The sequence below is a fragment of the Mytilus californianus genome, unplaced genomic scaffold (assembly GCF_021869535.1).
Source record: "Mytilus californianus isolate M0D057914Y unplaced genomic scaffold, xbMytCali1.0.p SCAF_2, whole genome shotgun sequence".
Taxonomy (NCBI): domain Eukaryota; kingdom Metazoa; phylum Mollusca; class Bivalvia; order Mytilida; family Mytilidae; genus Mytilus; species Mytilus californianus.
In genome coordinates this window covers 65963621-65979283 of record NW_026262668.1, presented here as the reverse complement: position 1 = coordinate 65979283, position 15663 = coordinate 65963621, and the positions used below count along the sequence as shown (strand labels likewise).

The window sequence follows — 15663 nt, the reverse complement described above, 5'->3', positions numbered from 1 at the left end:
TATTTCCCTGCAAAACCGATTGCCTTTTCGTTTAGGCGAAAATAAATGAGGTTATGAAATGCTTTTCGTAACTACTGGCTACTGGATTAATTTATGTATGGTGAATATGTTTTTAAGAAACGTTCAACTTGAATATTCGTAAGGAAATCATTTATGTATATGCACTCAATTGTTCAAAGGAAATCATGCACCTAATTAAAAAAATTTAATATATTAATTCAACATAACCAATAAATTATATGTTTATTTATAACTATAGTTCTGTGATTTAGGGTATGAGATATTTTCCCTCTAGATACGTTGGTTATGGTATATTGGATGCTTTTTATGTGATGTTTATGTTAAAGTTAGTCAAGTTTACAAGAGCCATTTTACTCTTTGTAAGCCTAAAATTCCCACTTTTCTTTGGCCAATCACCAGTCAACTTTGATAGTGAAAACAGATAACTTTGACCCAAGTTTTTGTCGATAAAAAATTTGATAGTGACAACAGGGCTTTAGACAACTTAATTGTAATTCAGAGAAAAAGGTCTGCCACATATAATGTCTTAAAAATGTAGTTAATCGACAAAGAAGAATAAACAAGATGGAAAATATATTAAACAGCAATATAATTCACCAATTCTTATGAAGGTTACAAAACAAAAACATACATAAGTTTTACCACGTAATGTTTTATTCCTTGTTTTATTTTACAACAATGGAATGTGGTGGGATTAACGGTGATGCTACATGAAAAGGTCAGCAATGATAAGAAAACAATAAAACCAAGTAAAACGCAAAGTAAATAGTAAAAAGAAAAAAAAAAGAAAGTTCAAAGCTTCTGACATACATGTATACATTGGAAATGTGTAGATTCGTAAAATTCAAGTACAAGTATTAAAATCAAATTATGTTTCATATACTCCAATAAAGAATACTTACGCCAACCAATGATCATATACAGTTTTACACCATGTCTCTCCGTGAAAAGTGTCTTGTATACCAACATATGTAAATATAAGGCCTCCGTAAAAATCCATGTACATGTTACTGTAACACCGTAGAGAAGTAAACAGTAGATTAATTTACATTCCCAGTGCTATGAAAAGAAGAAAAAAAGTTCAATACAAAATGAATTGGTCAGGAGCCTGTAATTCAGTGGTTGTCGTTTGTTGCTCACGGTATATCATATTTGTTTTTCGTTCATGTGTATGCACCTGTCCTAAGTCAGGAGCCTGTTGTTCAGTGGTTGTCATTTGTTGGTGTGGTTCATAAAGTGTTTCTCGTTTCTCGTTTTTTATATAGATTTGACCGTTGGTTTTCCTATTTGAATTGTTTAACACTAATCATTTTGGGGCCTTTTATAGCTTGCTGTTCGGTGTGAGTCAAGGCTCCGTGTTTGAAGGCCGTACTTTGGCCTATAACTGTTTACTTTCTATAGATTGTGATTTGGATGAAGAGTTGTCTCATTGGCACTCATACCACATCTTCTTATTTATATTGTTTTGTACATAAATCAGGTAGTTTAAATTGTTTTACATCTGTCATTTCGGGGCCTTTTATTGCTGACTATGCGGTATGCATTTTGCTCATTGATGAAGGCCGTACGGTGACCTATAGTTGTTAACTTCTATGTCATTTGGTATCTGGTGGAGAGTTGTCTCATTGGCAAGCATGCCACATCTTCTTACTTTTTATATATTGTTGAAAATTTTACAATGTAACTCACATTATGTCAGTATTTGAAAAGAAAATGAAAATTCATTACAATAAGACGTGGCTTAGAAGAAGACAAACTTTTATACCCTATACAGACTTATCCAGGTTTTCACGACGAAATGAAATAAATGGATTTGTTTTCTTCTAAAATAGAAAAATATCGAAACATAAGTTTTTTTTCGTTTTTAACTTTGCTTAATCAATTAATTTTATTATATATGAACTTTCCTAATACTTACTGATCCCTCTTGTATAAATGTTATGCCTCCATTTGTTCCTCTTTTGACATCTTTTGATAACCCAAAACCATCAACAAAAAGAATATCCCGTATACAGGACATGGAAGCACGTAGAATGAAGGCAAAAAATAAGTTGATATGTAGCGTGTTGCTTTTAGAATAAAGCCGTCTATAAGTAAACATAAATAAAATTAATTAATTGAAGCTGATTTCAATTGATACCTACATTATGTTTTTAAGCTATTTTGTCTCGTGTATTTGTAATCAATTTCATCTAATTATGAACGAATAGGTTGCAGATTCTGGTGGCACTTGTAAAAATAATCTACAAAATGTGTATTCTATTATTCTTCTGTATAAATAAATGTTGTGTTGATACATTTTTGTAATTGTGATTTGTGTTTTGTATACTGTTGTTTTTCTTTTTGTCGTTTTTAAAATGTTTGCCATCGCGTTGTCAGTTTGTTTTCTACTTTTGAGTTTGAATGTCCTTTGATATCTCTCTCCTCTCTTGTAGAAGTCCTACATGTTATGTTCCATAAATTGTTTAATAAGTCCGAAAAATAGAACCAGTTCTTGGTTGTTCTCAAAATTCATCTGCACAGGAAAATGTAATGATAATGACAACGTTCAACGTATAAATTCAGTAAAAAACTCCCTGTAATGATATTTGAATTGTAATTTTCCTTTTAGTTAAACTATAGACGTTGTTGTCAATAATGACTTTTAAAATGTGCAATAAACTAACAATGAAAGAAATTTTTACTCTGACAAAGATGTTTACATTTCCATAATATTTAATGTTACTTTATTGACAAAGGCTTTGAGTAGTTAAATTTTATTTCATCGTTTACACTAAAAAGTTCTTCCGCAGTAAGCGTAAACTCATAATAGCATATAAAATCGTTCATTACTTAATACGATTCTAAATAGATTATTAACCATATTTATTTAAGTATGCACTTAATTCAAAAACTCTAGAAATGTTATGAGAAAAACTACAGAAATCCTCACTTTTAACTTCTACGTTCGCCATTATGAATTGGTGAATCATTGCAGAGTCTCAATTTCTCATCTGTCATATGTGACACTTTAACTCATAGATTCCACAAGTCCTATTTGTTACGGGTTTTGTCATGTTCCTGGTCTTGACCTTTTACTGCATGTTACATTGGTATCTTGCGAAAGATCATGCATGTAAAGCGGAATATGCTTAGTATACCATATCGGTACATCTGTTTTGAATTCATTCTAGTTCTAAATTATTCTCTATTCCTTATTTTTTGTCCATTGTCACTATATTCTATTTTTTTCCCATTATTCTTTTTTCTGTAACCTAGGATTTTTACTCCGCCCATTTGAGAATTTTTTTAAGGACAATATTGAGAATCATTACAATGTCAACTGTTTTTTTTTTTTTTGTTTTTTTTTTTTATTAGAACTGTCTTAAACTTGAACACAAAAGTGTCACGTTCTGTTGTTATGTTTTATTATACATGTACCCACAAAATGCGGACTCAAATTTAGAAGTGAGAAAATGTCCGTCATTTAACAGGCAAGCCAAATAATGATTGAAATACATGACGGGAAATCTCTAGGCCATGCAACATATTTCCGTTTAGTGTATGCAAAATGTCCATGAGATTACAATCCTTCCTACTATAAAAAAATCTTTGTCTAAACCGCATCCAGACCTTCATATATGCCATTTTTATTTGTCCAATTAAACATATTAGCATGCATACTAAGTTACGAAAATTGTCCAGTTAAACAGGTCATGCGTACTGAATAATGAACTCCATTAAAGTTTATGGATTTATAACTATCGAAACAAGTAAGTGACAACACTATTTAATGGCATTTCATTTAAGTTTCTTATCATGTTAAAAATCTTACCTACAAAAGCACATAAGAAAAACAGCAACCAGAAGTGAACCAAGGGATAAACCATATCCAATATTATACATCAGTTTTATCCTAGGAAGATGTTCCTGAGAAAAGCATTTTAAAATATTTTTCTTGAAATAAGTCTTTATATAAGTGGAAACTTTTCGATTTTGTTGATGTAAACTCATTGGACGAACGTTTTATATGTCTATGTGAATGGTATGTTTTGTTAGTCTTTGTGTGGCTATACAATATAAGGGACTCTTAAATATTTCATGTACATGTATCTGGATAAAATAAAAACGATAAGTGTACCTAATGAATGCTAAACACTGTCTTGCGCACTTAAATTGATACTCAGCCTTTAAATTTTCTACGTGTTTTATGCATCATATATTTAAAAACAAATTGCCTATTTCTTTGCACGTAATTTGACTTTCAGATATAAATATAAATATACATTCTAGGCTTTTATTTTTTACGTGGGGGTTGAGCTTTCAAATGCTCTTCAACTTGTACGTTATTTGTCCTTTTTAACTTTTTTGATTCCAGAGTCACTGATGAGTTTTTTGTAGACGAAACGCGCGTCACAATTATAATCCTGATATCTATGATGAGTTATTTTTTCATGGTTAATGGCAAATCCAGAAAGAGCTTCAGATACATCAAATTTTAAAGACTCTATGTGATTTATAGCTTGACAAATTGTAAAGACAAATATTTCCTTCTTCTAGATTTCCATTAGTAGCAACCATTATTGAAAGAACCATATTGTCAATTTACATGTTTTAACATCAATATTTAAAATAATTTTAACAAAACGAGCCAAGTGCACTTGTGTATGCATATAGTGCAAGTTTAATGTGTCGATAAATATATGAAAAAAATCATAGCTGCTGGGTATTACAAATAGCCTCCAATCAAATTTTCATGACCTTTTGCATTTTTATACATCAACTTACTTCCATCAGAGAAAGGTTTACAAGAGGGCACCTTGTATAATCTGTCCATGTACCATTTGTATGCGGACTTACATACCAGGTACCATTTTCCGTGCATGTTTTCGTTGCAAACCCTGCAAAAATAGAATATTGATGAAAGTGATTTATTATTGGAGAGTAAATGGAAGTTATATTACTAACAAAATTGAGGGACATAAAGATAAATACGTGTATTTTCGTGTTTGTTTTTATTGGTAACTCTTTTTGTTCATATCTACAGTATGATAATGAACATAATCATTTCATGAAACAAATATCGATGCATTTTGAACTTTAAATACTTGTATGTATTAACATATAAATTTTGAATCGTATATTCATATTGAAAACATACTACATGTATACCTGTGTTACTAAAGCCTTCTACATAATGTGGACATTTCATTTTTGCAGTAGTTCCAGCTGGCGTTGCATCCCAACACATGATGTTATCCCATACCATATCACAAAATGCACCTGGTATAAATAAATGACATGAAATATTTATTTCTAGAATTGGCTCAGAAATTTGTACATGTATACATTTCATATCTTGTCACGCTTTATGAAGGCCTTAAGCATAAAAGAGAGGCGAAAGATACCAAAGGGACAGTCAAACTTATAACATTGTAAACAGTTATAACTTATGAAGGCTCTCAGTCAATTGTCAACCATATCCACTGCGGTAAACTAAGTACTGTTCAAAAACACTTTAGAGTTACTTAATAGGATCAAAGCCAAAGCTCCCAAGAGGTTAGCGAAAAGCATCAGCAGAAAATTAAAGATTGATCAACTTGAACCCCTCAAAAAATTACGAGTCTAAGATGTTCCGGATGAATTACCAGTCACCGTTCCCGCTTCACTAAAATAATTTGGTGTTGACTGTAAGTCAAATGTCCGAATGTTACTACTGACTATACATTGTTTTACATGTACCACAAAAAATATATATGCTTAATTCACAATATGAAGGATACTTCGACATAATTTGGCGTCTGGCGGATTGTTGTCTCATGGGCAAGCACACCACATCTTCTCATTATTAAATAATGAACATAATTATGTGTATCTATATCATATATTGTCTATAAAATTTCAATAAACAATAAACTGTAAATTGTAAATATAAAGTCTAGGAATGGGTTTTATATATTCCTGTAACGACCACCATATTTGTTTCTTGTGTTTAATTATTTTAATTTACATGTAAATTGGCTTGATGAAACAGCTAATTCTTCTGCTTAAATATAAATTAAGAGATTTTGCAGCGTTAGGAATAACAGGTTGCATTAATAACAACTGATATTGAATTGCCTACTTTTATTCATTCAAATGAGCTTCAATCATGAATATTATGCTTGAAAGCTCCTTCAATGACTTATTCGATAAGGCAGTATAATGTCAACAAAATGCTTATTATATGTACTGTGTTTCCTGTCATGTCTTTGAGTTTAAAGCAATTAGATCTCTCATTAAAAGTTTTTACTTACTCAATGTCGATGTAAAAGTACAAAACTGTATGCAATAAAAAATAATAAGGTCTACAATCGAAAATTAATACAAAACGAATTTAGCGAAAAATGAAAATGATGGGAAATGGATGAGAATTAATTTTAATTGCTTTTGTGTGGTATCATTTTAGCACAACGCGCCGGTTCAACAGAGGAAACTTTTATTTGACAAATAAAAAGGTATTGAAGCTTCTACCTCTCAGCCTGTTTTTTTTTCAAATCTTATGACTGAGTCGTGGTCTATGATAGGAACAGCATATGAAGGTACTGTAAATTATAGATGTCATAGCAAGAATGGTAATACTAGGACTATCCTAAGTTATATTTATGTGCTTTTATTCTTTTACCTTTTAATTATATATCTTGTTTACTTTAATAATAACATTCAATTAGTATAGTTACAATGTACTATAACAAATATAATTATGTACATGATTATATTAACGACAATTACTAAAAAAAACCAAACAAGCTACCATTATCCTTAAACTTCACGTGTCGCTATATACATGTAGAGAATATTCTCTCACTTAATAATTCAAAGTGGTAACTATGTTGAACGCATCTATCCAGTCGAACTTGAAATAAACAATACAACAGATACAGTTTAGTCTGCCTCATATCTTGACTTACATCTAGAAATTGACAATGAGGGTTCGTTAAACACAAAAATTTCAGCTTTCAAATCAAGAATTCCTTTTCTATTTAACAACATTCCAGCAGCGCATGCACAGGGAATATATTATATATATCTCCCAGTTGATGCGATATTCCAGATCTTGAATTTCCAATCATGATTTCCTTGATAAGGGGTTGCTGGTCTCAAGGAAGCTATTTCAACAAGGGTTCCAAGTGGTGAAAATGAAGTCATCTCTTCGAAAATTTAAAAGACGCTATCACGAGCTGGTTGACTGTTATGGAAAATCTGTTTCACAGATGACGATTGATATGTCCAAATTATCGTTACCATAATCCAGTACTCTTTTTCTCGAATGTGAAATCACCTTAATTATACTTATCACCGAATATACTTGCATGAGCCTTACGACGGGTGTCACACGTGGAGTAGCACTAGAGATCACCCCCGGTTTTTGTTGGGGTTCGTGCTCAGTCTTTATTTTGTTTTCCATGTTGTGTTTTTAGACAATTGTTTGTCTTTTGGTGACCATCGCCCGCACTTGGCAATCTGAATTTACTAGGATTGTCAATTTTCCTACCGACGGTCGGTGGTTCTGTCCGGGCACTCCGGCTTCCTCCATCTATAAAAACTGACCTTTACGAAATAATACAATAGTGCAGAAAGTGGCGTTAAACACCAATCAAATAATCAATCAATCAATTTGGTTACCATTGTTTTTCGTTTTTTTCCAATGGTTGTCTTCGACCTATGTGTATCACTTTGGTATCTTCCGCCTTTTATTTCCAAAAGACACGTACATTATTATCACCTTTTCTCTCATATGTAAGCTGTGTTATAGCAAATGCTTTCTTAAACACCTTGTTATAGCTTAATAGAAATAAATACTACAATGTCCAACTTGCATGCAGTCTGCAGCATTCATTACAATGGTTTGCCGTAATGAAAGCTTAGAATAAGTATACAATACAAATTATTAATCCAATGCTTAAATCAATATATAGCATTGTGGCATTATATGATATAACAGTTTGAAAGCTGAAATGTGTTTTTAAACCTGTCTTCATTTCACAGACCATATATAAATAATCACATCATAAAAGTTGAACAATGCGCTACCCTGATATACCCTGCCTTTTGTTTTTGTCCTCTGGTTACTTGATGACGGATAGCGTTTGACGTCTTTTGCCGAACAGTTTTACCTTTTTAACTTTTTTCCATTCCTGTGTCCCTCTTGTTTGTTATGTTTACAAAAAATCTACCCGGAAATATGTGTTTCATTATAGCGAAGTGTGTAAAGATGTAAATATCAGTGACAATACACCTACGTCATGAAATTGCAGTAATTCCGAATATATTTATGGCCCCAGTTCCCATGTTATAACAGGAGAGCTTAAAATCGTTCATGACCGAGCGTTGAAATCATTCCTCAGTAAATGACCTAAATATCGTCCCCCGTCAATTATTAATTGGAATGAGTGTCGTAACATCATCCACGACTCACTCCGTACTTACTGCTCGAAATAGATAAAACGCGAAAAAGCTGACAAGAAATCCTTAGATTCTTTTTTTAATTCAGTAATGAACATAGTTGATATACGTATACAACATTTTAAGGAACATTTTATTCCTAACAACAACCATAATAGCCCTATTTCTCGTATCAAACATAATTTAAAAGAACTTGTCAAGGAATTTGTTTTTCTCCTGGCTGATAAGGCTGCTAAAAATATCATTATTGTTTGACGTAAATTTTACATTGAGGTTCTGCAAAAGGAAATCACGAATTCACCAACATTCAAACTGACTCCATATTCGGAAAATGACATCTGTAACAAACATAAACTTTAGCTACCTCTTTACGAGCAGAACCAAATACAATGAAAGTTCCAACTATGTACAGGCTTCCGAAGCTGCAAAAAACACCTTACAAATACAGATTTATTTCGTCTTCAAGCCATTGTTTCACTACTAAACTGTCTTTTTTACTTACAAGAAAACTTAGTACAATCAAAAACCTGGTAATAAATTGTTCAAATAAGGCCTTTGAAAATAGTGGAATAAAATTTCTTTTGGAGTGTCAAAAATTCTTTGGAAGTACTTGATAAATTGCATGCTTATATTGGTGATTTCGAATCTGTTCAAAGTTTTGGTTTTTCTACCCTATATACCACTTTGCTTCATAATATTATTAAGAAAAATATCACACACATAGTTAAATGGACATTAAAAAAGTCAGAATGCGGATATATATGTTCAAACTCTTTTAGATCATTTTTTAGTAACAGCAAACAAAAGAACTATGCTTTGATACTATAACTGCCCTTGAATTTTTACTAGATAACATTTTTGTTCGATAAGGAGATTCCGTATATCGTCAAGTTATCGGAATTCCAATGGGGACTAACTGTGCACCACTTATTGCGGACCTGTTTCTGCATTGTTATGAGTTACAATTTATGACTAAAATCAGCAAAGACCAATCGAAACAACATCTGATACAAAAATTTAATAACACTTTTAGATATTTGGATGATATATTGGCTCTCAATAATGACGACTTCAGTATGTACACTAAAGCGATTTATCCTGCTGAACTGACTTTAAACAAAGCTAATCTGATGTTCAGTAGTTGTCGTTTGGTGATGTGGTTCACAAGTGTTTTTCGTTTCTCGTTTTTTATATAGATTAGACCGTTGGTTTTCCCGTTTGAATGGTTTTACACTAGTAATTTTTGGGGCCCTTTATAGCTTGCTGTTTGGTGTGAGCCAAGGCTCCGTGTTGAAGACCGTACTTTGACCTATAATGGTTTACTTTTATAAATTTTGACTTGGATGGAGAGTTGTCTCATTGGCACTCCTACCACATCTTCTTATATCTATCTACTAACAATAACAATGAACACTGCCCTTTCCTGGATCTTGATATCTTTATCTTTAACAGGAAGCTTAATACCAAATTTTATGATAAAAGAGACGATTTTTCATTTCCTATTGTTAATTATCCATTTTTAGATGGTGACGTTCCCTTGTCAACATCTTATGGTGTTTATATATCTCAACTTGTTCGATTCGCTCGTGTATGTAACGCATTTGATTTTAACGAAAGAAATCTCTGTATTACTGAAAAATTATTACACCAGGGTTTTCGATATCACAAATTAGTCAAAACATTTACTAAATTTTATCATCGGTACAAGGATTGATTGATTGATTGGTTGGTGTTTAACGCCACTTTCAACACTATTGTGCTATTTCGTGACGGTCAGTTTTTATTGGTGGAGGAAGCCGGAGTGCCCGGAGAGAAACACCGACCTCAGTAGGAAAACTGAAAATCCTAGTCAATTAAGATTGCAGTCGAGTGCACCTGCCCTGTGCGGGATTGGAACTCACAACCACAGTGTTGACTGGCTAGTGATACAATAGTTCGACTGGCCCCTCGGTACAAGGACATTATTCGTAAATATAAATCAACATGCAGACATCTTATACGTTCAGGTATTTCACATCCAATCTTTTATGGTAATATTCTTTACAAAGCACAAAATGTCTGCATTCGCCTCAAAAGCTAACCAAACCTTTAAACAGACTTATTCAAAAGGAATATAATTACGATACTGTTATCAGGTCATTGAAGATGGCATATTTTGGTATTTATATTGATTCACTCATAGGGTCTTTGCATCGGAAATAAACATATTTGTTCTAAAACCAGTTGTTGGCATGATACGGGTTATGTTCTTCTCATATATTTTATGATGGGATAATACTAAACCCCTAACGGGAGGGATTGTGCTTGATTTTCATATGATGAAGACATAATCATTCAATTAGTTTAATTGAAGTCTGGGGCTTGCATGTCAGTAACTACTAGTAGTCCTTTGTTAATTTATGTATCATTGTCATTTTGCTTAGTTTCTTTTGTTTCCTATTCTGACATCAGACTCGGACTTCTTTAGAACTGAGTTTTGAGATCTCACAAAACATGTTTAGCCCCGCCGCATTTTTGCGCCTGTTCCAAGTCAGGAGCCTCTGGCCTTTGTTAGTCTTGTATGGTTTTTTTTAATTTTAATTCATTTATATGTTTTGGAGTTTAGTATGACTTCCATTTTTACTGAACTAGTACACATTTTTATTTAGGGGCCAGCTGAAGCCCGCCTCCGGGTGTGGGATTTTCTCGCTGTGTTGAAGACCCATTGGTGGCCTTCGACTGTTTTCTGCTCTATGGTCGGGTTGTTGTCTCTTTGACATATTCCCCATTTCCATTCTCAATTTTAATTGTATTCAATTAAAATTCGAAAAAGCCTTTATTCCAAAAAGCTTTAAATTAGTAAACATTGTATTCAACTAACATCGTTACGAGGAACTAGAAATATATGTGGTAGGCTACCATATGAGTGTTAAAATATTGATTAATATAAGAAAGTTTCTACATGGGTTACATGAAAAAAATGAAAAAAGAACCATGGAAAACATTGGGTGACAATTTATTAACACTTAAACCATACATTTTAATCTCGACGATTTAAAAAAGGCTTCTAAGAATTCATAAAAAACACGAATTAATTGATAATCGTGATCGAATAAAACCTAAAATTAAGCTATTTCGAATGCGATCAGTAAAATAACAAAAAGGTACATAGACGATCATAATATGGCAACAGTTGTGAAACAAAAAAAAAAACAGTACTACAGACGACAAAACCAAAGGTACAAGAAAAGCGGAAGGAAATCATACCTTTTCAACAAACTCAAGCTATGTAATCTCAAAGTATATATTTAACCTCCCGACAAAGAAATCATGACCTTCTTTCACGACAAACCTGACCATTGTAAATTTCATATAGCAACAGCCTGAATAGTGAAGAATAGCACCATTTTTCCCTTTTGTATTATTTCTTATTGATCATTGTTAAAGGCATCTGGGCTCGTGGTATCTTTGTAACGAGCTAACGGTTATCCATTGTATCTCCAACAAGTATTGAAATCCATGTCCTTTGTGGATAGTTGTCTCATTTGCCATCCTACCCCATCTCCTTGATTTTTTTGTGTGTAAAATTAAACAAAATAAGCAGTTAGTTTTGCCACCACGTGAGAAATACAGACTCCTTGGAAACCTAGAACAACTTCTGGAATAACAAGTAACTAAAATTTGATTTACTATTTAGATATCTAACTTGATTTTAGCCCGCTGGTGCAGGGAAAGTACTGTTCTGAGAATAGCACTGATTGATAAGTAAGATGAAAAAGAATTTCCTTGAACATGCATCCTAACATTTGACATTAGACATATTTTTTTGTACATCAATTATCCTCTACAGCACTTCGCTTCTACGTAGTTTGAACCAATTTCACTAAAAAGTGTTATCAAATTCAAAATGTGTTGTAATATTAAAAGAAGTAAAAAGTAACCAACAAAAGTATACCAAAACAATATAGAGTATAAGGGTTTTGGAAATGTTGCTGCAACAACAAACTGATTCAAAAATGAAATTAATAGAGGGAAATAAGATGAACTTCTTGATAAGGGTATATAGGTAAACTAAAAATGGATATTGTTTCATCTAATGTTAGGATAAAAAAAGACAAAGTCTACTTCAAATGTGTTTAGTTAACCTGTTTGTGGTGCAGTATAGTTGATTATTTTGGCTTCACATTTCTGTTCTTCAACATTAAACCTCATCAGCTGTTCAAATTTTGTTCTCATTCTTTCGCTCATTCTAGGTGCCTGCAAAATACATTATTACATTTGCATGATAATAAATCCCTAATTAAAACATTTACGGTAAATTATTCAAAGATGAAAAGAACCATATGCTTAACTGGTCGGGTTCAATACGTGTAGAAGGAGTTGAATATACAAATAAAAGGTATCTTCCATTGAGAATGTTTCTGACAATAGACTAAATTCCATCATAACGAAAATCAGCAAATAAACCTCTCCAAATGTGTAACCTATATGACGTGTTCATCTTCAATTCATGCAGATATGTGAATGTGATGGCTTTGAGTTGGCAAACTGTAGTACGTGTCGATTGCACAAAATATATAATACCTTGAATTCTATCAAAAGTTTGGGTGTAAATCAACTAAATTTTACCATATGTAAAATATACAAACGATATTTCAAAAATATGTTCACAAAGTGAGATGTATATCTGCAATGTACACGTACATACAAGCAATATTAGGAAATTTTTTAAAAACTTTTTAACCAACAATATTTTTCTGTCTGTACCAAGTCAGACAATCTGGACCAATTGTTGTTCGTCATTGTTTGTCTTTGTTTGTGCATCTGTATGTTCGTGTGATGCGAGTGTTGGTGGTTGATGTGTTTTTGAGGGGTTTTCTTCTTTTGCGATTCCTGTTATTCCTTTTTTGTATATTATTCTGAATTGAAAGCAGTAGAAGGAGTAAACTACACAAAACAAGTACCCTTTTTTCACCCACCCTCCGACATTAATCCTATTACATGTATGAGCATATGAGCATGAATTACATTCGTGCAACCTGGAACATGCTATTTAGAATTAGTAAGACATTGATATATTAGAGAATAAGATATTGCCTCGTAAATGTAAAAAACCCAATATTTTCTAAAATGGAAATTGTAGTGCAGTATCAAAGTTAATAGATATGTCTGTAGAAGTTGTACACTTTGGTTTATCGGAGTGCTATTTTCTAATAATACATTGCACACCGTCGTTTCATCATTGCAAATTAAATATGGTCTTGTTTTAGTCAAATACAATGGTTGATGGCTTCTTAATAGCTTTGTTCGACTACTTCTTTGTCTGATGATTATAGAAACGATACAATTCCGCGTATATGTGACGTATTTCGCACCATTTGGTGCCGTTATATATGAACATCTGAAACAGATAGCCTGTCTTTATCTAAAGTGTGCAATAAGATGGATGCAATCAAGGAAATAACTTTAGTTTCTGTTGACCTTCACAAAGTTTTCACAGTACAACATAAGTACCATACGGTAAAATATCGTATGAATAGGTGTTTTGGCAAGCATGTTATTCCGTATGATGTGGATAGTTTGTAAATAAAACCATGTTTTGACATGGCAGTTAAATTAAAAGAGATTGAATCAATATCATCATCGACCTCATTATTTCAATTGATTTTATTTTATTTTATGCCATTTTTATTACTTTAGCATGGCGTTAAACATCTCATTGATCTATCCTGAAACTTTCAAGAAGAAGTTTTATCACAGTTACCTATCAATATTATTTGTGTTCATGTTTACAATATAATTATGTAATCGTTTCATTAGTTGTACAAATAATTAATGGTAATTGATAGAATTTATGCAAACCTCCAGGATTGACTGGGGTTAATGAATATTTTCAACTGCACTTTTCCCATTCGGCAGTAGAACCCATGCTAAATATGGTGTGCGGGATGTATAAATATGTATCCACGTCCGATTGGAATGGGTACGTTAAATCCGTAGCCTTGTGTAGGGAGAGCACCACGCTCTATAACAATGAGAAACTTTTTTTTCACCAACTCTTCAAGGGGTCCATATGTGATCTGTTTCAATGCAAAATTTCTGTCCCTTTCCAACATACCTTCTTTTTCAGTTGAATATATAAATAAGAAGATGTGGTATGAGTGCCAATGAGACAACTATCCATCCAAGTCACAATGTGTAAAAAGTAAACAATTATAGGTCAAAGTACGGCCTTCAACACGGAGCCTTGGCCTACGCCGAACAGCAAGCTATAAAAGGCCCCCAAAAGACTAGTGTAAAACAATTCAAACAGGAAAACCAACGGTCTAACCTATATAAAAAAACGAGAATCGAGAAACACTTATGAACCACACCAACTAACGACAACCACTGAACAACAGGCTCCAAACTTAGGACAGGTGCATAAAAACGTTTTAACAGGCGTCAACCTTCACTCTAACCTGAAACAGTGGTATAATATTACAACATAAAAAGACACACAATAAAATATCAATAGAAATGGCAGTCTGAATTTCCCGACCGTCTACACGATCGTCCCATTTTACCGAATTTACCTATTGAATTTATTCATTTTTTGAATTTGTTCTCGTCCTGAATATGCCTGAAACATTTGTAACTCGATGTTTGGCAAACGAGAACCAATCAATTAATATATCTTAGAAACATTGCCTGCTATTTCTATGATATAAATGAAATGGTACATTGTAATCATTATCTATCAACGACACAAAAAATCAAAAGATAGTCAGGCATAAAATGTAACTAACTGTCTGGTTCGAAATATTTTACTCGGGGGTTAAATATATTACCAGGAAATGAATACTTTAATATACTGCATGGATTTTTAAAAATCTGTAATTGAGAAAGTGTGTTCGTGTCTAGTCAAATGCGTTGCTTGTAACTGTATTTTTATGTTGTTTTTAAGATAGAGAATTATCCTCATTTTCTGGTTAGCCTTTTTATAAAGTATTTGTATCTTTCTGATGAATTAAACAACATATAAGAATCTGGCATTTACATGTCGGAGATGAACAGATATTTCATTTCTAAAAATAATCAAAGCGTTCATGATTTGATGTAATTCTAAACATACATCTCAAAAGGATAAGCTATTATAATTCCAGAAAGATTTTGATTTTGATTTCAAATGATCTAGTGATATTCCAAATTACAGATAAAACTTGTAAACATGCATCTGATATAATCAAAAAGGCTATT

At 32.5% G+C, this 15663-nt stretch overlaps 1 protein-coding gene across 1 annotated transcript in view; it reads right to left on the bottom strand.

Moving 5' to 3' along the window:
- LOC127730265 (secretin receptor-like) overlaps positions 1–15663 on the bottom strand; it is an 81682-nt gene that overhangs the window by 17054 nt on the left and 48965 nt on the right. The window contains exons 2-7 of the mRNA XM_052238566.1: positions 12570–12681; positions 5173–5283; positions 4789–4901; positions 3836–3930; positions 1940–2108; positions 924–1080 (exon numbers count right to left, since the gene is read on the bottom strand). Of these exons, the coding sequence (XP_052094526.1) occupies positions 924–1080; positions 1940–2108; positions 3836–3930; positions 4789–4901; positions 5173–5283; positions 12570–12681 (757 nt within the window). The remainder of the gene's footprint in view (positions 1–923; positions 1081–1939; positions 2109–3835; positions 3931–4788; positions 4902–5172; positions 5284–12569; positions 12682–15663) is intronic.